Raw genomic sequence first — 24,909 nt, 5'->3', positions numbered from 1 at the left:
AAAGTTTTCTCACCTCCAACCCACCTGTTATAGTACTTGCAGTGGATCCTGATGCAGTTTAGAATTTGTGTGTGATGGTCTGGATAGATGTCTGCCTATTACACATTACGACCTTTGTCAACTGTCGGTCGTCCGTGAGTCAACAGACGAGGCCGGCCTGTACACTAACGTGATGTACATGTCCCTTCATGTTTCCACTTCATTGTTACATCAGAAACAGTGCACCTAGCAATGTTTAGGGGTGTGGAAGTCTCGCATACAGACACAGACGTATGACCCAAGTGACACAGCCATCTGACCACCTTTGAAGTCTGATACTTTCGTGGAGTGCCCCATTCTGCTCTCTCACGATGTGTAATGACTACTGAGGTTGCTGATATCGAGTACCTGACAGTATGTGGCAGCACAATACACCTAATATGAAAACGGTATGTTTTTGGGTGTGTCCGGATACTTTTGGTCACATAGTGTAAGATTAATAGCAGGAAAGCAAAGCTGTGACAACATGAAGGTTGGTTTGAGCACCACAGTGCTTTGGTAGGAATGGTCCTACTAGAAGTGATGTGCGGTTGTATTCCTTAAGTGTCCGAACTGTCTTACCAAGCATGTTATAAGGGACCTACAGTTTAATGTCGACTCCAAACCATGGTTGAACTTGGGAGTCGAACATGTGACTTTGGATTTGTGCTCTGGCTCTTTACCACTGAGCCACCGAGACCAATAGTATACTCAGGTTCAGAAAAAAATAGAGCTCTTCGAACCACTTAACCCCTTACTGCATGATATTTTTTTTTATTTTTCTGAAAAAATGTTACATGTTATGTTCGAGGTTCTGATTTCATAAAAAATTCTAAATCTTATGAAGGGGCGGTTATTTTAGAATTAAGGGCTTGTGCCATATATGGGACAGCATGCAGTAACAACTAATACCATGTGATACCAGTTTTGGGATTGATGATGCACAATGTGGAAAATATACAATAAGATAAGTACATGAACTAGCAGAACTGTATTTATATAAAACAATTACACTTTCTATTCATTAAAATACACATATTTTGAGAAAATAACACAAATCCTGTCTGCAAGAGGAATGCTTTCAAGGTCACAATCATCAGTAGACCAAATCTCACTGTTGTCTTCTGTTTCTGACTCCGTTTCTGATATCACAGTACTTTCATTTTTTGTATTATAACTCTTAGGCCTAATATCATCATCACTGTCTGATTCCGAACAGAAAACAAGATGTCCATTTTGCAAGTATTTTTCCACGGACAAAGTTTCGTCATCTGACATATCAGGATCCTCACTAGCATTTCCGTCCTCTTATTGCGGCCGAAGAGCCATAAAACTTTCTTACGTTCATTGCAGTGACAGAGCTGAAATGAAAGAAAACGAATTGCTATATGTTAGTAGGAAAGGTTAGGTTATTGTTCAATTTTTACTCGACGCTTTCTAGGCTGCATGTAGTGCCATACCTGTCACAGACCTGTTTTTCAATATTATATGTATTCTAATGTACAAGTATATAAACTTACCACTTTATAACTGTCCACAGATGTCCTTTTCCTTCTGCAAATAATATAAATACTGAAATCAATCGTTTACTGTATCTGATGCAACTGTTTGTGTGACCAAACTTGGATGTAAACAGCTAGCAACACAAAGCAAAGATTCATAACACGTAATTCCTTACCTCCCAACAGATGGCATACACTACTTGCACAGCTGCTCTTGACTGTGTGCCATATCTGTCCCAACATGCAGTTTGGAAATATATCTCAGATATGAGATAGACAAAGAGAAAAGTGGTATGTGCCATATCTGGCACAGTATGCGGTAAGGGGTTAAAGATTAGGTGTTCATATTCACAGCCCATATACATTAGTATGTTCTACAGAAATGATGAGCATTTCAGTCACCTCGGTTCAGCATGTGTCCCTCTGCCTAGTAGACACAGGGTCCGCCATGGGTCCTGAAACTTGTTCCATGCGTGATAGCATAGATGCACATAAGGCATGAGTGGCGTCCTGTGATATAACCATCAGTGCTGAATGCATCTGGTTCCGAAATTCATCTATGGCGGTCGGCATTGGGTCACAGTGCTGCACCTGTCATTTCGCCATATCCCACATATTTTCGACTGGGGACAAGTCTGGTGACCTGGCAGACCAGCAGAAAGGGCTGACATCCTGTGACACCAAGGAGACAACAGTTCACGCAGCGACATGTGGTCGTGCGTTGTCTTGCTGAAAAATGGTGCCTGGGGTGTTGTGTGGAAAGGGTATGGCTACAGGTCACAGGATGTCATTCACATAGGTTACAATGCCCTGGATATGGACCAGCTGTGAATTGTGGTACATAGAGAACAAGGGTGGTCCTGTCACAAATTCCTCGGGTTCTCAAAGTTCGTACCAGGGAAGGCCAGTGGTAGACTTTGGTTTATTGAGGGAATTTTAGAGGAGTGTAGCTCGCCTATAAAGGAGTACATATAGAACATTAGTGCAAATAGTTATTGACTACCGCTTGAGTGTTCGGCATCTTCACCAGATCACATTAAAGGAAGACATGAAAGCAAGTAGGAGGAATGTGCTAGATTTTTTACCAGTCAGTTCAGTCTACATGCCGTAATTATGGAGATGATTCACAAACTGAGATGGGAAACCCTAGAGGGAATAAAACATTTTTTGCAACATGCTAAGAAGAAAATTGAGAACTGGCATCTAGGGCTGAGTGCAGACACTAAACTGCTGCCAGTGTGCATTTAATGTAAGGACTGCAAAGACAAGAGAAATTGGGGTTGTATGGAGATGTACAGGGCTATTACAAATGACCGAAGCGATTTCATAAATTCACTGTAGCTCCATTCATTGACATATGGTCACGACACACTACAGATACGTAGAAAAACTCATAAAGTTTTGTTTGGCAGAAGCTGCACTTCAGGTTTCTGCCGCCAGAGTGCTCGAGAGCGCAGTGAGACAAAATGGCGACAGGAGCCGAGAAAGCGTATGTCGTGCTTGAAATGCACTCACATCAGTCAGTCATAACAGTGCAACGACACTTCAGGACGAAGTTCAACAAAGATCCACCAACTGCTAACTCCATTTGGCGATGGTATGTGCGGTTTAAAGCTTCTGGATGCCTCTGTAAGGGGAAATCAATGGGTCAGCCTGCAGTGGGCGAAGAAACGGTTGAACGCGTGCGGGCAAGTTTCACACGTAGCCCGCGGAAGTCGACGAATAAAGCAAGCAGGGAGCTAAATGTACCACAGCCGACGGTTTGAAAAATCTTACGGAAAAGGCTAAAGCAGAAGCCTTACCGTTTACAATTGCTACAAGCCCTGACACCCGATGCAAAGTCAAACGCTTTGAATTTTCGGCGCGGTTGCAACAGCTCATGGAAGAGGATGCGTCCAGTGCGAAACTTGTTTTCAGTGATGAATCAACAATTTTTCTTAATGGTGAAATGAACAGACACAATGTGTGAATCTGGGCGGTAGAGAATCCTCACGCATTCGTGCAGCAAATTCGCAATTCACCAAAAGTTATCGTGTTTTGTGCAATCTCACGGTTTAAAGTTTACGGCCTCTTTTTCTTCTGCGAAAAAAACGTTACAGGACACGTGTATCTGGACATGCTGGAAAATTGTCTCATGCCACAACTGGAGACCGACAGCGCCGACTTCATCTTTCAACAGGATGGTGGGCCACCGCACTTCCATCACGATGTTCGGCATTTCTTAAACAGGAGATTGGAAAACCGATGGATCGGTCGTGGTGGAGATCATGATCAGCAATTCATGTCATGGCCTCCACGCTCTCCCGACTTAACCCCATGCGATTTCTTTCTGTGGGGTTATGTGAAAGATTCAGTGTTTAAACCTCCTCTACCAAGAAACGTGGCAGAACTGCGAGCTCGCATCAACGCTGCTTTCGAACTCATTGATGGGGACATGCTGCGCCGAGTGTGGGAGGAACTTGATTATCGGCTTCATGTCTGCCGAATCACTGAAGGGGCACATATCGAACATTTGTAAATACGCAAAAAACTTTTTGAGTTTTTGTATGCGTGTGCAAAGCATTGTGAAAATATCTCAAATAATAAAGTTATTGTAGAGCTGTGAAATCGCTTCAATCATTTATAATAACCCTGTATAGATAGTTTGTTTCCTCACTTCTTTTGCAAGTGGAACAGGAGAGGAAATGACTAGTAATGATAAGATAGCCTCTGCTGTGCACAGCATGGTGGTTTGCAGAGTATGTAGTAGGTATAGCGCTTTAGACTGATTCTTCTTCTGTTGCTAAGGCTCTAGGTTAGCAAAATGTAACTGCTTGCAAAGCAAATAATCTGTTACTGTTGATTAGATTAAATTACCTTTCTTTTCATAGGGCCAGCATCTCGTGATCCAGCTGTGCTGGAAAAGATGATGGAAACGGGTATGAACGTAGCGAGATTGAATTTCTCGCACGGCAGTCACGAGTACCATGCAGAGACGATAAAGAACATTCGTGAAGCCGCAGCCAATTACAGCAAGAAATTGGGCATGGAATATCCACTGGCAATTGCCCTTGACACAAAAGGGCCAGAGATCCGAACAGGGCTGCTTGAGGGGGTGAGAAACAGAATTTGATGTTACAACTGAAATAACAATGCACAGATTTTTGCCATTCGAGTTAAGAAACAATACGTAAATGTGGAAGCATATGAAATTTTGTTTAGTTAAATATATTCATGTGTATTTGAATTTATAGTATTTGTACGTGAATTTATATATTCATTTGTCACAGTTGTTCAACTGTTTTTATAGGTAATGTAGGTTAGAGACATTTTTGTAACAACTATTGACTCACAGCATTATGGGGAGGGTGTGCAATTTAAAGACACTTTTTTCCTTTCTTTTTAAAAAAATAATGTATTGTGCAGGAAGGCATTCATAGTGTTGAAGATTTTCGTGTGACAGAACCTGCAAAGCAACAAATTGTAATATGAATTTGTCATGTGAATGCCTGGCATTACGGTGGTAGTAACGAGGCATAAAAAGTTTCACATAAAGATTCTTTTAAGTCCAGCTAGCTATTGGATGATATTCCACGACTACTAGTTTCGTCTGAATATGAAACAATCTTCAGATCAATTACCAATTTCAGTACAGTGTCTGGTTATAAGATTAGATAGACGCTGCACTCAAATTGATAATTGAGTTGAAGTCTGAATATTCACCTGAAACTAATAGTTACTAAATATTACACCAGGTGTACCGGTATGAAATGAGTGTTAAGATAAAAATGTGTCGATAGGGAACGTTTGTTTTGAACGAGCCTTAATTTTTTTTTGTTTGGTTGGTATGACATCTCTCAAAGATATTTAGTATACATCAAGTCATGGAACAAACATCATATGTTTTAATCGTGTTAACAATGTCAAATTTTGCACCAGAAAGTGATGATTTGCGGAAAGCATTAATTTTTTGTTTTCATTTGAAAAACAGTGCTGCAGAGTTGCATCGACTGCTTGTCGAGGCATATGGTGATCATGCTCTATCAGAAGCAACATGCAAAAGATGGTTTTTATGGTTCAGAAATAATGATTTTGATGTAAGAAATGAAGAACGTGGAAGACCACCAAAAAAGTTCAAAGATGCGGAATTGCAAGCAATATTGGATGAAGATGATACTTTCAGTCAGAAGCAAATGACATCAATGCTAAATGTTGCTCAACAAACAATTTCTGACCATTTGAAAGCTGTGGGAAAGATCTAAAAGTGTGGGAAGTGGGTGTCACATGAATGAAAGACAGGTGGAAAACCGAAAAACCATTTGTCAAATTTTGCTTCAAAAACGTGAAAGAAAATCAGTTTTGCATCGAATTGTTACTGACGATGAAAAATGATTTATTTTAAGAATCCTAAATGGGAAAAATCGTGGGTTAATCCGGGACAACCATCAACATTGACTGCAAAACCAGATCGATTTGGCAAGAAGACAATGCTCTGTGTTTGGTGGGATCAGAAAGGTGTGGTGTATCATGAGCTTCTAAAACCCGGCGAAACTGTGAATACTCATCGCTACAGACAACAAATGATCAATTTGAGTTATGCATTGATCGAAAAAAGTCCAGAATGGGCCAGAAGACATGACAAATTAATTTTTTTACACCACAATGCACCTGCACACAAAGCAAAACTGGTTCAGGATACAATCAAAACACTCGGCTGGGAGCTGCTACCCCACCCGCCGTATTCACCAGACTTGGCCCTTTCCGACTACCATTTGTTTTCATCAATGGGACACGCATTGGCTGAGGAACACTTCGATTCCTAAGAAGAAGTCGAAAATTGGGTGTCTGATTGGTTTGCTTCAAAAGACGAACATTTCTATTGGCGTAGTGTCCACAAATTACCAGAAAGGTGGTCAAAATGTATAGAAAGCAATGGTCAGTACTTTGAATAAAATGTTTTTACTTTTAAATTCAAAATTAGTGTTTCATTTTCACAAAAAAATCATTTGATACTGGTACACCTGGTAAAATTGCAATTTGGACAGTTAAAAATCTTGTATATATAATATTTTTAGCTTGATTAAACTTGTTAAATCACTTGTCCTCCCTGGTGTGAGGAAATAATAGAAAGCAAAAATTTTTAACTCTTTATCAGTTGTCATGACAATGTGTTTTTGGATTTTTTTCCATTAAGTTTCATGAGAAAGAAGCAAAGACGAAAAAATAGTTGTTTAGAGATTTCAGTAACATAATGAATGGGATAAACTGTGCTCGTTCGAAAACATGACAAACTTCAGATGTATCCAAGAGTTATATGTCAAATTGGACAAGCAGTAGAGAATATTGTGGAAGATGGCAGAAATACAAATAACTTCTAATATTACCTGTCACTCCCTCATGTTATCAGTGGATTTCTCAAGTTTGTTTAATGTTCACATTTTTATAATTAGTAAGTTCTTCATTCCTCCCTTCTGATAATTTTACTATGATGCAAGACATGTCGCTATAATAAAAGTAATTAAACATAGTTGAAAGATAATAAATCGACAAATATATAGTTGTGAGACTGTTGCTTTCCCGTGTTGTCAGTCTTAAAAACAGTTAAGTACTGATGATGCATAATGGAGACAGCTCATGATGGTGAAAGCACTGTTTTGGTCATAACAATTTTCTCATTGTACAGGGCTATTACAAATGATTGAAGCGATTTCATAAAGTCACTGTAGCTCCATTCATTGACATATGGTCACGACACACTACAGATACGTAGAAAAACTCATAAAGTTTTGTTTGGCAGAAGCTGCACTTCAGGTTTCTGCCGCCAGAGCGCTCGAGAGCGCAGTGAGACAAAATGGCGACAGGAGCCGAGAAAGCGTATGTCGTGCTTGAAATGCACTCACATCAGTCAGTCATAACAGTGCAACGACACTTCAGGACGAAGTTCAACAAAGATCCACCAACTGCTAACGCCATTCGGCGATGGTATGTGGGGTTTAAAGCTTCTGGATGCCTCTGTAAGGGGAAATCAATGGGTCAGCCTGCAGTGGGCGAAGAAACGGTTGAACGCGTGCGGGCAAGTTTCACGCGTAGCCCGTGGAAGTCGCCGAATAAAGCAAGCAGGGAGCTAAACGTACCACAGCCGACGGTTTGGAAAATCTTACGGAAAAGGCTAAAGCAGAAGCCTTACCGTTTACAATTGCTACAAGCCCTGACGCCCGTTGACAAAGTCAAACGCTTTGAATTTTCGGCGCGGTTGCAACAGCTCACGGTAGAGGATGCGTTCAGTGCGAAACTTGTTTTCAGTGATGAAGCAACATTTTTTCTTAATGGTGAAGTGAACAGACACAATGTGCGAATCTGGGCGGTAGAGAATCGTCACGCATTCGTCCAGCAAATTCGCAATTCACCAAAAGTTAACGTGTTTTGTGCAGTCTCACGGTTTAAAGTTTACGGCCCCTTTTTCTTCTGCGAAAAAAACGTTCCAGGACACGTGTATCTGGACATGCTGGAAAATTGTCTCATGCCACAACTGGAGACCGACAGCGCCGACTTCATCTTTCAACAGGATGGTGCTCCACCGCACTTCCATCACGATGTTCGGCATTTCTGAAACGGGAGATTGGAAAACCGATGGATCGGTCGTGGTGGAGATCATGATCAGCAATTCATGTCATGGCCTCCACGCTCTCCCAACTTTACCCCATGCGATTTCTTTCTGTGGGGTTATGTGAAAGATTCAGTGTTTAAACCTCCTCTACCAAGAAACGTGCCAGAACTGCGAGCCCGCATCAACGATGCTTTCGAACTCATTGATGGGGACATGCTGCGCCGAGTGTGGGAGGAACTTGATTATCGGCTTGATGTCTGCCGAATTACTAAAGGGGCACATATCGAACATTTGTGAATGCCTAAAATAACTTTTTGAGTTTTTGTATGTGTGTGCAAAGCATTGTGAAAATATCTCAAATAATAAAGTTATTGTAGAGCTGTGAAATCGCTTCAATCATTTGTAATAACCGTGTATTGCCTTTTAGTATGAGTGAGGATAATTGTTTTATTATTCATTTATGTTAAATTTCTAATGATCTCTACTTCATAATCTAAATCTTTAGTGGTGTGCATGATTACTTAAGGCATACTTTGATTGCTTCCTTTAAATATATTGGTTTCAGATCTCTCTAGTTATTTTCCTAGGTAGAAACTACTGTTTGTCAGCACTGTGTTAACTTCCTGTTTAGTCCTCTAAGTTTTTTCATTGAAACAAATTTTGAAATGCTAAAATTTAAATCTGTCAAACTTTTGCAAGTTTCCCACCACTGTGTAGTGGCTCTTCATATTGCAAATTGCTTTGATTTTTAAAGCCTACTGTATGTTGGTGTATTTCATGCGTGTTCGTGTTTAAATATGTTAAGAGTTTAATTAATGTTAAGGGATGAGGCTGCAAAAAAAATTTAAGTGCTGAAGAATTGCATTTACTGAGAGCTTTTATAAAATAATTATGGTGCATGTGATACTGTTTAGCCAAGTTTCTCACCTGATGACTAATTTTAAGGGAAAATGTTGAAAAAAGTTCTTGACACTTTGTAAATTCATTGTGTAACTGTTTTACGACAACAGGGCGGCTCAGCTGAGGTGGAGTTGATGAAGGGCCAGTCCATAAAGCTGACGACAGACAAGGCTTACATGGAGAGGGGGACCTCTGAGACTGTGTACGTGGACTACGACAACATCCTGAAAGTGGTGAAACCGGGAAACCGCATCTTCATTGATGACGGACTTATTTCTGTTATCTGCACCTCTGTAGGTGAGTAAAAACAAATGTGTGCGATACATCACTTTCCAAGTTCCTTTGTCGTCTTTCTAAACACCTTGCAGACCTCCATCTTCATCAGTAGGTTGGGCACAGAAATTCAGTGCGAGAGAAAGTTAACTCATTGGTGAAATTGAGATGCGGTGCAGTATCAGAGACAATACTTCAGTGTGTGAGGAGTGAGCTTAAAATTCATTAAGCATAAATTTAATTTAGGGTTTATAGTTCCCTAAAGGTCCCATCCTGGAGATAACATCATTAACTAATTACAAATACTTAAAGCTGTTAAGTTATACTAACAATTAACTGCGATTACTCTCCTAAAAGCTATTTATGTGTGATGGGTATAAATTGCATAATAAAATTAGTGGCAGTGCTGCTACTTAAAGAAGTCTTGTTGATTTGAGCTATATCAAACGGTGTCTACTGCTACTTTTGGATACATAAGTTTATATGATTTTGTATATCTAAAAACACAGATGTGACTTACCGAACGAAAGTGCTGGCAGGTCGATAGACACACGAACAAACACAAACATACACACGAAATTCAAGCTTTCACAACAAACTGTTGCCTCATCAGGAAAGAGGGAAGGAGAGGGAAAGACAAAAGGATGTGGGTTTTAAGGGAGAGGGTAAGGAGTCATTCCAATCCCGGGAGCGGAAAGACTTACCTTAGGGGGAAAAAAGGGGTATACACTCTCTCTCTCGCGCGCGCGGACACACACACACACACACACACACACACACACACACACACACACACACACACACACACCCATCCGCACATACACAGACACAAGCAGACATTTGTAAAGGCAAAGAGTTTCAGCAGAGATGTCAGTCGAGGCAGAAGTACAGAGGCAAAGATCTTAGCCTCTCCCTTAAAACCCACATCCTTTCGTCTTTCCCTCTCCTTCCCTCTTTCCTGATGAGGCAACAGTTTGTTGCGAAAGCTTGAATTTTGTGTGTATGTTTGTGTTTGTTTGTGTGTCTATCAACCTGCCACCACTTTCGTTCGGTAAGTCACATCATCTGTGTTTTTAGATATATTTTTCCCACGTGGAATGTTTCCCTCTATTATATTTATATGATTTTGTAGCTGTTTATCATACGCTGATGAGCCAAAGAAACTGGTACACCTGTCTAATATCATGTAGGGCCCCTGCGAGCACGCAGAAGTGTCACAATAAGACGTGGCATGTGTTCCGGCATAACCACAAGTGTCGGAACAAAGATGAAAAACACAAGAGAAGAGAAGGTGGTGAAACGTCAGCCAATGGTTTGTTGATTAGGACCGCACCACTGGCAGGAGCAGCCTCTACAAGAGGAGAATAGAAGCGCCGCTCCTGCCAGTGTTGGCCACTCAGTATTCGGACAGTATATGCACAGGCCTAGCCGAGAACGCTACAATAGCAGTTATTAGTGATCCACAAACTGCGTGTCAATCTTGCCTGTACATTGTATATAGCAAAGGACTTGCCCATTGCTTGCAACACTATCGTTAATTCAAAGTTAAGTATTGTCAATCTGCTTTATTGAAATAAAACTACTAATGTTATTGGCTTGAATTGTTGTATATCATTCTGAGAACGCAGCATCCCTTGGGCACAGTATAGGCAACGAGTGGACAGGACCCCACAGCATGGACTCGACTAATGTCTGAAGTAGTGCTGGAGGGAATGGACACTATGAATCCTGCTGGGCTGTCCAGAAATCCATAAGAGTACGGGGAGTGTAGATCTCTTCTGAACAGCACATTGCAAGGCATCCCAGATATGCTCAATAATGTTCATGTCTGGGGAGTTTGGTTGCCGGCAGAAGTGTTTAAACTCGGAAGAGTTTTCCTGGAGCCACTCTGTAGCAGTTCTGAATGTGTGAGGTGTTGCACTATCCTGCTGGAATTGCCGAAGTCCCTCGCAATGGGCAATGGACATGAGTAGATGCAGTTTGATCAAACAGGATGCTTACATACTTGTCGCGTGTCAGTCGTATCTAGACATATCAGGGGTCCCACATCACTTGCTCCAACGGTGGGGTAAGGTGGTGTCCTCCTGCTGGGTGCCTGGTCATGTAGGAATATGGGGCAATGAACAGGCCGATCGGGCTGCCAAGGAGTCCTGCAGAGAGGAGGATGTAGTCCAGTGTCCTATTCCCTTGCAGTCTGTCATTTCTGCACTCCACAAGAAGTGTATGGAGTTGTGGGAGGAAGAAAGGCTGGCGGCGACGGCCAATAAACTGCGGTTGGCGAAGTCAACAACTCGGACGTGGCGTACCTCCTGTCGGGTGCTCAGGCGGGAAGAAGTGACCCTCACGCGTCTTCAGATTGGGCACTGTCCTCTCACACATAGTTTTCTATTACGGCGGGAGGATCGCCTGATTTATGCTGCTTGTGGTGTGCACATCTCTGTCCGGTACGCTTTAACAGACTGCATTTTATACCGTGATGCAATGGCAGAAGCACAAGTTGATGGGGATCTGCCCTGTGTTTTAGCTAATGAGACATGTGTGTCTAGGGTTTTAAAGTTTTGTGATGTGTCTGGACTCTGGCCTAAACTTTTAGGCTGGAGGTTTTAGTGTATTGCAAAGTGACTAGCTCCTCCCTTTTTCCTTGTGGTCAGCCAGCCACTACCATCTGCTATATTGTTTTACCTCCCTCTACCACTTTCTTCCTGGGTTGTCCATGTTTTACTGCTAGCGGCATGCTTCGACACACACTTCCGTGTGGGTAGGCACATATTTTTCCACCCTAGTTTCTTGTGTCTTACATTCTGTTTTATCTTACTGTTCTGAGTCTTTTCTTGACACCCATCTCAATCTGTTACTGAGCGGGTGCTGAAGACCATGCCATCGTGTGCCCTTAAAGCCCTCTCCATCATCACATCACTCCAACTGCACACACTCCACATTATTATAGGGCCTTGACCAGCTTGAACAGTCCCCTCCTGACATGGATGCGTGGAGTTGTCTCCATACCCATACACATCCATCTGCTTGATACAATTTGAAAAGAAACTTGTCTGATCAGGCAACATGTTTCCAGTCATAAAGAGTCCAATGTTGGTGTTGATGGGCCCAGGGGAGGTGTAAAGCTTTGTGTTCTGGCAGATACCCAAGTGGGCCCCCGGCTCCAAAAACCCATATAGATGATGTTTCATTGAATGGTTCACATACTGAAACTTGTTGATGGCCCAGCATTGAAATCTGCAGTAGTGTGCAGAAGGGTTGTACTCCTGCCACGATGAACAATTCTCTTCTGTCGTCATTAGTCTCATTCTTGCAGGATCTTTTCCCGGCTGCAGCGATATTGGAGATTCGATGTTCTACCAGGTTCCTGATAGTAACGGTGCACTAGTAAAATGGTGGTATGGGAAAATCCCCACTTCATTGCTACCTCAGAGATTTTGTGTCCCATCGCTCATGCACAGAGTATAACACGACGTTGAAACTTGCTTAAATCTTGATAACCTGCCATTGTAGCAGCAGTAACCCATCTAACAACTATGCCAGACTCTAATTGTCTTATATAGGTGTCGCCGACCGCAGCGCCATATTCTGCTTGTTTACATATCTCTTTGAGTACATGTGCCTATACCATTTTTTTTCTTCAGTGTATGACTACAGCTACCTTAAATTTTTTTGACAAAGGAGCAAGAGCTTCTGTAAAGTTTGGAAGGTAGGAGACGAGGTACTGGCAGAATTGAAGCTGTGAAGATGGGACGTGAGTCGTGCTTGGGTAGCACAGATGGTAGAGCACTTGCCCGTGAAAGGCAAAGGTCCCGAGTTCAAGTTTTGGTCCGGCACACAGTTTTAATCTGGCAGCAAGTTTGATATTGTTACTTACTTTGTAGCCGATTGAAATCCTTCAGGGTGCACGTGGTAACGTTACTGTGTACAGGTTGTGGAATATAATAATTTATCATCTTCTGTTCAATGTCTGCTTGCCTGGGTCTGTCTTCCATGGAAAGGAATGTCTATTTGCTGTTTCAGTTTAGATTTGCAAGTAGAGAACACTGGCTCTTAACTAGCAAGAGAGTCTCTTGACTTGGTTTTCAATGTGAGTGGGGAGCTGCTGTCTTGTCAGTTTGCTTTCAAACTTTTACACTAGTTTGTTAGAATGATCCCTGACATTAATAACAGACTGCATTAATAAAGAACTACCAGAGCATCATTAGTTATATAAATGTGCTGACTGACAGCATTATACAAGGCGTGGCTATAAAATAATGGGACGGATGCTGTCACAGAGTTTCTCAGATGGATGTGGCATCTCTGATGATGTCTGTAGACAATTCAGTGTGTGGGGTCTTCGTTTTTGCAAGAGCTTTTGTTTTGTTTTGCTTGAGAAATAAGTGCAGTAATAGAGCAATGTAGTGTCATGAAGCTTCACATGAAACTTGGGGGGGGGGGGGGGAAAGCTACTGAAATTTGTCGTTATTAAAAGAAGTGTATGGTGAAGACTTGAGCGTACACAAGTTTTTAAGTGGTTCAAGCATTTCCAAGATGAGGTGAGAAGACACTGAAGATGACTTGCGCACGAGATGCCCTTAACATGAAACCACAAGTTACCTCATTTTTATTATTTTAACATAAACTTAAAATGCAGACTACTTGGCCAACTTAAGAAGAGACCTTTGGAAAAATGAAAGCCCAAATATATCCGTTTCAGCATGGAGAGTTAAGTGTTTGGCTGCTAGAGAGCATCTGGTCCTACATTTGTAGCTTGCTGTCATGTTTAGGTCGTAGTGGTTGCCTCTAGATACTGACTTTACTGCGTGCCACTTTAGATACTTAACAAAACGTGTGCGTTCAGATTATCTCCTGTGTAGTTTTTTAAGCAGTGCTTACAAGAAAGGATGGCTCTATTGGTCCTGAGTTTGACATTTAATTTAACCAGCTTGGAAAGTGAAGAACAATGTGATGTTACTTCGTTAGAGACTGAAAGTATAGACTGTTCGTCAGTTGAGTGACAAGTGTTCAGCAGTGGTAAGAGATAAATATGTCCACTGTGCTCGAGCCAACTTCTACAAGGTTTCCGTTCACAGGAAACTATTATGATGTAAATGGCTTGACATTGCAGCTACACAGAAACTAAAAAAATGACTTCCAGTACCAGGATATTTTAGTCGAAGTCGAGTGCACAAGTATACTCAGGATTTTATTATTGGCGACGTACAAAATTTTGTAACTCATTATTTTGAACTTCAAAATATCTCTTTATTTAATGTCATTCATTATAGGATGTTTTTCATTAATAAAAAAATATAGAAACCCTTTGAACATAATTTGAAGGGAAGAAAATCGTTAAGTGGTTAAACATCAAACACAGATGACAATATCAAAAAAGTAGGTAATGATTTGATCTGACCATTGTTTAGGTATTCAGTTGACTGCTAAAGCTGTAGGAATTAACAAAGAGTGCATAAGGCAAAATTTACATAGCCAATTTAAAATGAGAGAAGTGCATGCAAGCTAGTGCCAAAAATTCTCCTGATTGAGCAAAAATAAGCATGTGAAAAAGAGTACTGATGCTTTGAAAACAATTGAAAATGATCCTAATTTCTTGGGGGGGGGGGGGGGGGGGGAATCTTGGTTTTTCATATATGATCCAGAGGCTAAGCACCAATCCATCCATTGGAAGGGCCCAACTTCACGGAGACCGAAAAAACGTCGAATGAGCAAATAGAGATTTAAAGTGATGGAGTCATGGAATCGGGTATCTTGAAAGGCTTCCTAAAGGTCGATCTATTAATCAACATTAGCTTCTTGAGGTTCTTGGTCAGCTCTGAGACACAATAAGAAAGGAAAAGGCCTGAATTGTGTAAGAACAAGCGATGAGCTAAGCAGTTAGACAACACACCAGTTGAGTCTGTATTTTCTGTTAAGAGGTTTCTAACAAAGTACAGCAGATCAGTGTTAGACCACCCACATTATTTTCCTGACCCAGTGTGACTAAGCAAGCTGGGATAATTTTAATTTCCCTCTTTTTTTGCCATTTTGCCATCTGCCACCTTAAATTTCTTCTTTTTCTTCTTCTTCTTCTTCTTCTTCTTCTTTTCTTTTAACTAATTCCCATTAACATATGTGAGTATAGTCTGCATTTTCATATAAGAGAAAGATTGACCCTCAGTTTTAAAGAATATAACACCAGATCTAATTGTGTGCTTAGTTTTATTTATATATTTGATTTTCTAATTTATTTTGGCTATTCCTAGTTAGTATCTTTTGTTACAGGATGAAATCGGTAATTGTTTCATAACGTAAATTCTGTTGTTGACGTATAAACAAATATAAATTCTGTACTAGTTTTAAACATTTGGAAGATGAAATACTAGTAACCTTAAAGGATTTATTTAGCTCTATTCAAAAACATGTTAGCAAAGCTGGGTCTTGTTCCAAATTAATTAACAGTTTTGTCCAAAGTATGTTTGCATACTTATATTTGTTAATTTTGTGATTTAAACACATAATTGAGCTTAACACTTGTAGAAGAAGAAACTGTTAAAAAGAACCAGTTTTTCTATGTATTCAGTTGATTTAATGAGGTAAGTTTTAACTGTAACTTCTGTAAATTTAACTTTAAACTACATGTAGTTGGAGCACCGATTATTGTGATGATGTATAAAGGCCTGATTTTTGGTCATGAGACAGTCAGTCTACAGCAGAGCTTCAGACGAGAAACTTGTGTTGGTTAGAACAACGATGCTTCAACTTAACTGTGGAATAAGTGTTAAACAGTTAGCGCGTGTATAAAAACAGTGACAGTGTTGGCTCCATATGTACCAGATTATTCTTAAAGAACTGTGAACTTTGTGGTTAGATTTGACTGCTCATAGATGTTCAACAGGAAACTGTTGCAGCAGTATGTGGATGTTCACCTGCAAACTATTAATGAGGCTTATGGAAAGTAAAACAATAGTGCACTGATTTAATATAATCCATTATGGGGTCGAGGTAGCAGTTGTCGTTATACTGGTTATCACTGTTGGCATTCAACCGCGATTCTTACACATATTTTAACAACGCGTTTCAAGAGACAATGCTCTCATCATCAGGTTGTAAAGTCTACATCATGAAATTAAACGGACGAAAAAGACAAAATACCATCACTAATAGTTGGGAAGTCCATAGAGTATAGCAGAATTAGAAGTATATTGGATTGTGGGTCCTCGTCTTACATTGAAGTTGTTGACACAAGTCGATTGCCGTCCCGTAGCTACCAAGTATGCTGTCGCACTGTGCCGGCTCGGGAGCTGTTGTGGACTGATGTGCCTGGGTGTTGTGGCGTGGTTACAGCTGTGTGCTTGACGGTAACGCTATGCTATTGGGTGCCTTATTTCCTTATTGCATTGGTCTGCCATCGTTAGCCTCTTGCAACTCCGTCAGTGACATGCTAAAAGTTTAAAGTCGCATACCTACCCTAAAATAATTCAAAAAACCCACTAAAAAATCTAATTTCTTTAAAATTATCTTGTGCATTTAGAATATTGCTTTGTTTCTTTTCATGGATAGCTATCTCGAATTCCTCTAGTAAGTAAATTTTCCCCCCCTTTCTTTTCTACATGCAATATTTCTACGTTATCTTCTATGCTATTAAGGGGATGGCCTGTTTCATATATATGGTTCGCAACAGCTGATTTGTCATAATTTCCTAACCTGAACGCATCTTTATGTTCTTTATACCGGATCGCGAATGATCTTCCTGTCTGCCCTATATATTATCACGATCCCATACTACGGAACAGTCTCACAAAAGATAGCAAATATTTTTAAGCCATACGATGTTAAAATAGCTTTTCAGACTAATAACCTAGTGAGGTATAGCCTTAAGCACAATATTGGCGAGAAGAGAAATAAGTTTGAAAGATCGGGAGTTTATAAGATTCAGTGCAGAACTTGTGATGCAAAATATATAGGGCAGACAGGAAGATCATTCGCGATCCGGTATAAAGAACATAAAGCTGCGTTCAGGTTAGGAAATTATGACAAATCCGCTGTTGCGAACCATATATATGAAACAGGCCATCCCCTTAATAGCATAGAAGATAACGTAGAAATATTGCATGTAGAAAAGAAAGGGGGGAAACTTGATTTACTAGAGGAACTCGAGATAGCTATCCATGAAAAGAAACAAAGCAATATTCTAAATGCACAAGATAATTTTAAAGAAATGAGATTTTTTAGCGGGTTTTTGGAATTATTTTAGGGTAGGTATGCGACTTTAAACTTTTAGCATGTCACTGACGGAGTTGAGAGAGGCTAACGATGGCAGACCAATGCAATAAGGAAATAAGGCGCACAATAGCATAGCGTTACCGTCAAGCACACGGCCGTAACCACGCCACAACACCTGGGCACGTCAGTCCACAACAGCTCCCGAGCCGGCACAGTGCGACAGCATACTTGGTAGCTATGGGACGGCCATCGACTTGTGTCAACAACTTCAATGTAAGACGAGGACCCACAATCCAATGTACTTCTAATTCTGTTATACTCTATGGACTTCCCAACTATTAGTGATGGTATTTTGTCTTTTTAGTCCGTTTAATTTCATGACGTAGACTTTACAACCTGATGATGAGAGCATTGTCTCTTGAAACGCATTGTTAAAATATATGTATAAGAATCGCGGTTGAATGCTAACAGTGATAACCAATAGTGCACTGGCCATATAAATGTGAATATGGGGGTGGGGGGGGGGGAAGGGGGGGGGTTGAGAAAAGTGAAGGAAAGGCAGTGAAACTCAGCTGTGCATCTGTGGGCTACATCATTTAAAGTAGTCCATGTTTGACTTTCACGCCCAATTTTCCAGCCAGTACATAAACACAGAGGACAACAAAAGAAGAAATAAAGCAGGCGGAACCACTACACTAGTACCATTTGATTTATCTATTTATGAAAGTCAAGCCTTCATTAAAAGGAACAAGATTTCAGTCCACCACACCAGGAAAAGTGGTGTGTGCCATCAAGGAGCGCTCAGAGGAAGTCTAACAGCAATGTTTCCATTATGAAAAATGTGCATGGAGTGCTGTAGAGATGGAAGAGTCGAGTACATTTAGGGCGACAATAACTAAATAGGAATGTTTCTACAGGGTGTATACACCCTGAGACAACCGGGAAGAACTCGGGAATTTTTTCATCTGGGAGAAAACCGGGAAAAACCTGATAATTTTTTAGAATTCCGGGAATTTTTCATAGTTTTAGTTTTCAGTTAAATTTTCGTAATTTTGACTGGTAAGAAATGATACTCTAACAGAGAATTGGACTGTATCCTGCCACTGCAGAACAATACTGCTGCCATAAAACATAAACGAGACAAAAAAATTAAAATAAAACTGAAGTCCAAAGGAAATGAGCCATTTACCACAACAAAATGCAGTGCACGCATGAGCGTCTACCGACAGCAAAATGTGTCAAAGGCTACACAGCAAAGACTGTGCAATTCTTCATAACAACCTGCTTCCGATGACTGTCACAACTGTTCACATAAAGTTTGTTTCAAGAGTTGCTAGCGGGCTGGTGCATGTGCACTGTTGAGTCGCGTATGAGCAGTACCTTCTACCACGTGTGCCTACTTGAAGTATGATTGTTAAGTGTGTTAGCTGTATCAGCAGTACCAACAAGCTGCCAGATGCTACCCGGAGAAATTTTTCTGGTGTGCCCAAGCTGCTAGATTCGCACATGCACAAAGCAGTCTGAGTTGTAGTGGGGAGGGGAATAGTCTCCACTTTAGTGATTTTGCTATTTACTCTTTATTTACAGCTCTCACGTTAAATGAAATCAAAATACAGGGTGATTCAAAAAGAATACCACAACTTTAAAAATGTGTATTTAATGAAAGAAACATATTATAACCTTCTGTTATACATCATTACAAAGAGTATTTAAAAAGGTTTTTTCACTCAAAAACAGGTTCAGAGATGTTCAATATGGCCCCCCTCCAGACACACGAGCAATATCGACCCGATACTCCAACTCGTTCCACACTCTCTGTAGCTTATCAGGCGTAACAGTTTGGATAGCTGCTGTTATTTCTCGTTTCAAATCATCAGTGGTGGCTGGGAGAGGTGGCCGAAACACCATATCCTTAACATACCCCCATAAGAAAAAATCGCAGGGGGTAATATCAGGGCTTCTTGGAGACCAGTGATGAAGTGCTCTGTCACGGGCTGCCTGGCGGCCGATCCATCGCCTCGGGTAGTTGACGTTCAGGTTTCATAACTAACCTTTTTCGTAGGACTCTCCATACAGTTGATTGTGGAATTTGCAGCTCTCTGCTAGCTCTGCGAGTCGATTTTCCTGGGCTGCGAACAAATGCTTGCTGGATGCGTGCTACATTTTCATCACTCGTTCTCGGCCGTCCAGAACTTTTCCCTTTGCACAAACACCCATTCTCTGTAAACTGTTTATACCAACGTTTAATACACCACCTATCAGGAGGTTTAACACCATACTTCGTTCGAAGTGCACGCTGAACAACTGTCGTCGATTCACTTCTGCCGTACTCAATAACACAAAAAGCTTTCTGTTGAGCGGTCGCCATCTTAGCATCAACTGACGCTGACGCCTAGTCAACAGCGCCTCAAGCGAACAAATGTACAACTAAATGAAACTTTATAGCTCCCTTAATTCGCCGACAGATAGTGCTTAGCTCTGCCTTTTGTCGTTACAGAGTTTTAAATTCCTAAAGTTGTGGTATTCTTTTTGAATCACCCTGTATAATTCTGTGGCCTGGAGCTATCAAGTAAATTAAAATAATTCACATAATTACACAAGGCTAAAATAGTTATTAGTTTGTTTTCTGATTTTGATTTTCACATTTTTGGCAGTCAAAGCATTAATCGCCTTGCAGAACAATGAAGTAATTTTTGTCTATGTGCTGAAGAAATTTGCCTTTCATTAGTCTTTTTCACAGTGGTAGTAAATTTATTTGAAATGAAATGTTTCATTCCACACCGTTGGCTAGTTTCAACCATTTGCTAAATTTCAAATGCACATTTTCATCTTCCGGCATGTATGGCATTACGCCATAATAAAGAACCTAACACGAGACAATACAGTACCGGTACTCAAAGAAAATTTGCATCCCGAAAACTTCATATCAGGTTGAGTCCTACATCTTGTGAATCTGGACACGCTTTAAGCCGAATTATGTATTTTAGTATTATTTACGAAATTCCGATGTTTTTGGAGTATCATGTAATTTTCTGTTTTGTTTGACTTGATGTTAGATCTCCTAATGCTATGCAAGATATGTAAACGCTATATACATACAGGCTTCCTATGTCATCGTAGTTGTGCATGGGCAGTAACACCTGTTTTCTGGTGGTGTCTAATTGGTGAAATGAATTCTAACAAGTCACAGGAAAATATTGCAAATGGTGGTTTGAAAATCGTTACTTTCAAAGTAAATTTAATTTTGTGCAAGGTGAATTATGTTACGTACGAGAGTATCCTTTGAATTTCATAAGTCACAGAGCATTTGACTCTCGTTTAAAGCTTAACACTTTGAAGACAAGACATTTGTCATTATTTAAAATTTTACTGGCACATTTGCATGATGTATCTTAATGTGTAACACATGCAAAGAAGACAAATACTATACTTGAAAGCTTAGCTTTTCTTGTAGCTACACTGTGTACATTTAGACCATTAATTTTTTCTATTTGTCTGTGACTGTATGCCCACATCTCTTATGTGGCTGAAAGTGTATTGTTTGATGTTACGGTTCCTCACACAGTTTAACAGGATACGTTGTTTGTTCCCAGCCCCACCTCACTTGGTGTGCACTGTGGAGAATGGAGGAATGCTGGGATCTCGCAAGGGTGTTAACCTGCCTGGCCTCCCTGTAGACTTGCCAGCTGTTTCTGAGAAGGATAAAAAGGACCTGTTGTTTGGTGTGGAGCAGCAGGTGGACATGGTGTTTGCATCATTCATACGGAATGCGGCAGCTCTCCAGGAGATACGCAGTGTCATGGGTAAGTTTCCTATCGGTCGAGTGTACCGACGTAGCTGCAGGATTTGTTAACCCTTTAGACCAAATTAATTTCTGTATCCCATTTTCAACAGTTTCTTGGCCACCTGGTGAGTAAGCTAATTTTTGTCATTTTCTCTTTGTTCATAGTTTCATAATTTATTTGTGTGTTTGGATTTGAGATAGAATAAATGTAGGGACCATCTTAAGCCTGTATTACACAGTGCCCCTAAACTGTACAGTTATGCACCAGCGCCCCTAATGGGCATACCTGTAACTACAGGCTGGTTCACTTCCGACCTGTTATACCATCCACGCGGGATATATATCTAGCGTGCATGCACAGCAGTAGACGGTATGTGTGAGCGGCGGGCGATTCGTGCGAAAAGAAAATAGAACTGTCTGATGTCATGTAAACTCGTTCAATCTACTGCACGCATTTCAAGGGTGACCATATGATATACTGGAGTGTCATAGGTTCAGATTATTTCTGTGAGCTCAAGGTTCCTATTAAATAAGAAATTGTTTTTTTACCGTTATTTATTAAGTAATTGTTTTTCTCTTATGTGGGTTAGTACTGTTCTGAATTACACACTCAACAGTTTAATGTTACGGCACTTGGTTACACAGGTATATGTATATTGAAATTTATATAATGGAAGGAAACATTCCACGTGGGAAAAATTATATATAAAAACAAAGATGAGGTGACTTACCGAACAAAAGCGCTGGCAGGTCGATAGACACACAAACAAACACAAAATTGAAGCTTTCGCAACAAACTGTTGCCTCATCAGGAAAGAGGGAAGGAGAGGGGAAGACGAAAGGAAGTGGGTTTTAAAGGAGAGGGTAAGGAGTCATTCCAATCCCGGGAGCGGAAAGACTTACCTTGTGTCTGTATGTGTGGATGGATATGTGCGTGTGTGCGAGTGTATACCTGTCCTTTTTTCCCCCTAAGGTAAGTCTTTCCGCTCCCGGGATTGGAATGACTCCTTACCCTCTCCTTTAAAACCCACTTCCTTTCGTCTTCCCCTCTCCTTCCCTCTTTCCTGATGAGGCAACAGTTTGTTGCGAAAGCTTGAATTTTGTGTGTATGTTTGTGTTTGTTTGTGTGTCTATCGACCTGCCAGCGCTTTTGTTCGGTAAGTCACCTCATCTTTGTTTTTATATATATTGAAATTTAAATTTATACAGCACATTGCACATGAAGGATCCATTTAATTTTGGAGGTATTGGCTTGAGGTGACAGTGACAGTAAATCTTTAGATTAGGGCAGGACGGCAACAAAAACAAGAAGTCAGACGTTGTTGGGATCGACCCTGGCTGAAAAGGGATCAAGGCAGGGGAATATATTCACTGTTAATGAAAGAACGGAGGCCTGAAGATTCCCAAGAATTTTGGAACTTCATTAGGATGGACATAGCTTGTTTTGAGAAGCTGCTGTTTATGATAGAAGACTGATTTAGCAAGTGCAACACAGTCGTGAGGGAGGCTCTCACATTCTCGAAAGTCAGAATTAAATCGTATGCTTATACGTTTTGTGATCATACCAGCCTAGATCACTGATAATACCAGTAAACGCCCTGTTATGTTGCAGGCTGGTTGCAACATTACATTTCTTGGTGAATGGGGAATCTTTTAAATCTGGCTTTTATCCACAGAATAGCACAGCTCACCATTTCAAAAGTTGTTGTGAATGTATGCACTGCAATTTGCAGCACTTCAAAGGACCAGTACTTACAGGTGTACTTATATTACTTGTCCAAGTTCTGAATATATGGTATATGTGCTGCTAAGAGTTTTTCAGCCCTCTTCTATCCCACTGGGTGAAACTACACAGACTACTTCGCCTATTACTGCCAGTTTCTCTTTTCTGGCATGCTGAAATAAATTAGAGATGCAATCAAAACAAACATGAACTTTTGTAAGCTAAGGCATTACAATACAAATCGAAAATCACCGTGTGGCATATTATGCATATTACTCAGAAAAAAATGATTGCAGATGTATCGTATTATACTACAGAGTCGCACATACACCTTTCCTCGCTGTATGCCTGAATTAAGACGCTTGATGCCTGTTTGCTCCATTTCATTTCTAGAATACGAAGTAATCAATAGAAATAATGCTTTCACAAACAGCTAGTATAAAAGAAAGTCTACTGGCAAAAGAAAAAGAAAGAAAAAAAAAAATCCTCTGCATTTATGAAAACTTATTACTGAAAAACGCGGAAGATCTGAAATGAGCTACTAGCCACCAAGCAATAAGCAAATAACAAGCAGAAAACACTGCGGTAGTCCCTTCTGTGCATGCGCATGTTATCGCTACCTAGTGCACATGCTCGGATCGACAGCAGTTTAGATCTGCTCTCTATTCTGGCGCACAGATAATGTCTGCTAATTTTTGTAGTTTGACCTGTTCTACTGCTAGATGGCTGTCGCGGTAGACCAGTACCATTCGTGACAGATCATCGTGTAATACCCGCTTTATAAGGAAAGGGCTGAGATCACTAAAAAGAAGAGGATAAGAAATAATACTGTGCAGTAAATTGAAACACTAAGCAGCACACAAAGGTAAAAATAGCTTTTGCTAAGGAAATGTTGTGGAAAAAATTCATGGAAGAATTAGAAGATAATTTCAGTGTATTATGGTATACTGAATACTACATAACAGGAGTGGGAAAAAAATAGTCCACAAAGAAGGAAAGCCTGTGTGTAAGGAAGAAGTGTAGAAAGTGTGGGAACAGTATTACCAAAATTTATATGAAGGATAGGTGTAACATAGTAGAGGAAAACAAAAGAAATAAGAGGAAAATATGTGTAAACAGCTTGATGAAATAGAAAGGGAAGATATGCATGTGTTGGATATAAAATTGTTAGAAGTGATAAAAGACAATTTCTTGAATAGATGACATTTCATTGGAAATAATTAATCCTGCAGTGCCTGTTGGAGTTAGAGGCCATATAGAATGAGGATACTGTGAACTTATGGAGAGATTACTGATTATTGCATAAAGCCAATAGTTTTAAAAGGGTGCTGTGTAAGATTTACGGAGAAATGGCATTACTGTGCATGAAGATTAATTAAAAGATAATTTTGGAGAGAATCGAGAAGAAGATAGAACAACAATTAAGAGAACAGGATTTTGGTCGGGAAGATGAACTACAGATAGCATACGTGTAGCTAGATATGTGTTAGAAAAGAAACAGAAATTTTGGAAAGACATTGTAGTTTCATCCATAGACAGCTAGAAGGGATGAGGTATGACAAGGTTCAAATAGACTGGAATTTGTAAGGGGATGCAGCTCAATCATAAACATGTTTAACAAATGTTTAGAATAGAGGGGTTAGACAAGGAAGTTTGTGGTCACCAGTGCGCTGTAATAGTCCTAGTGAACATCATAAGGAAAATCCACAAAGGGTCAACAGCAAATATGAAAATTACAGGCAGAGGGTAATTGAAGAAGCATGCATGGAAATAAGAGTAACGAAAAGTGAGGCAATGAAAATCAACAAGAACAAACAATAAATTGATGGATGTTAAGTTGTAATGGAAAATTTATTAAAAAAGTAATTGCTTTCAAATATTTAGGAAGTAAGCAAACCACAAAAGGAAATGTTGCTCA

The 24,909-nt window shown here is 40.3% G+C and overlaps 1 protein-coding gene across 4 annotated transcripts in view; it reads left to right on the top strand.

Annotated features, from left to right (window-relative positions):
* Positions 1–24,909, top strand: part of LOC124719089 (pyruvate kinase-like) — a 121,929-nt gene that overhangs the window by 72,306 nt on the left and 24,714 nt on the right. For all 4 annotated transcript variants that reach the window (XM_047244780.1, XM_047244781.1, XM_047244779.1 and 1 more), the window contains 3 exons: positions 4,391–4,614; positions 9,117–9,303; positions 21,078–21,287. In XM_047244780.1, the coding sequence (XP_047100736.1) occupies positions 4,391–4,614; positions 9,117–9,303; positions 21,078–21,287 (621 nt within the window). The remainder of the gene's footprint in view (positions 1–4,390; positions 4,615–9,116; positions 9,304–21,077; positions 21,288–24,909) is intronic.

The sequence above is a fragment of the Schistocerca piceifrons genome, chromosome 10 (genome assembly GCF_021461385.2).
Source record: "Schistocerca piceifrons isolate TAMUIC-IGC-003096 chromosome 10, iqSchPice1.1, whole genome shotgun sequence".
Lineage (NCBI taxonomy): Eukaryota > Metazoa > Arthropoda > Insecta > Orthoptera > Acrididae > Schistocerca > Schistocerca piceifrons.
The sequence above is the reverse complement of the archived record's forward strand: the minus strand, read 5'-3'. Positions and strand labels throughout refer to the sequence as shown.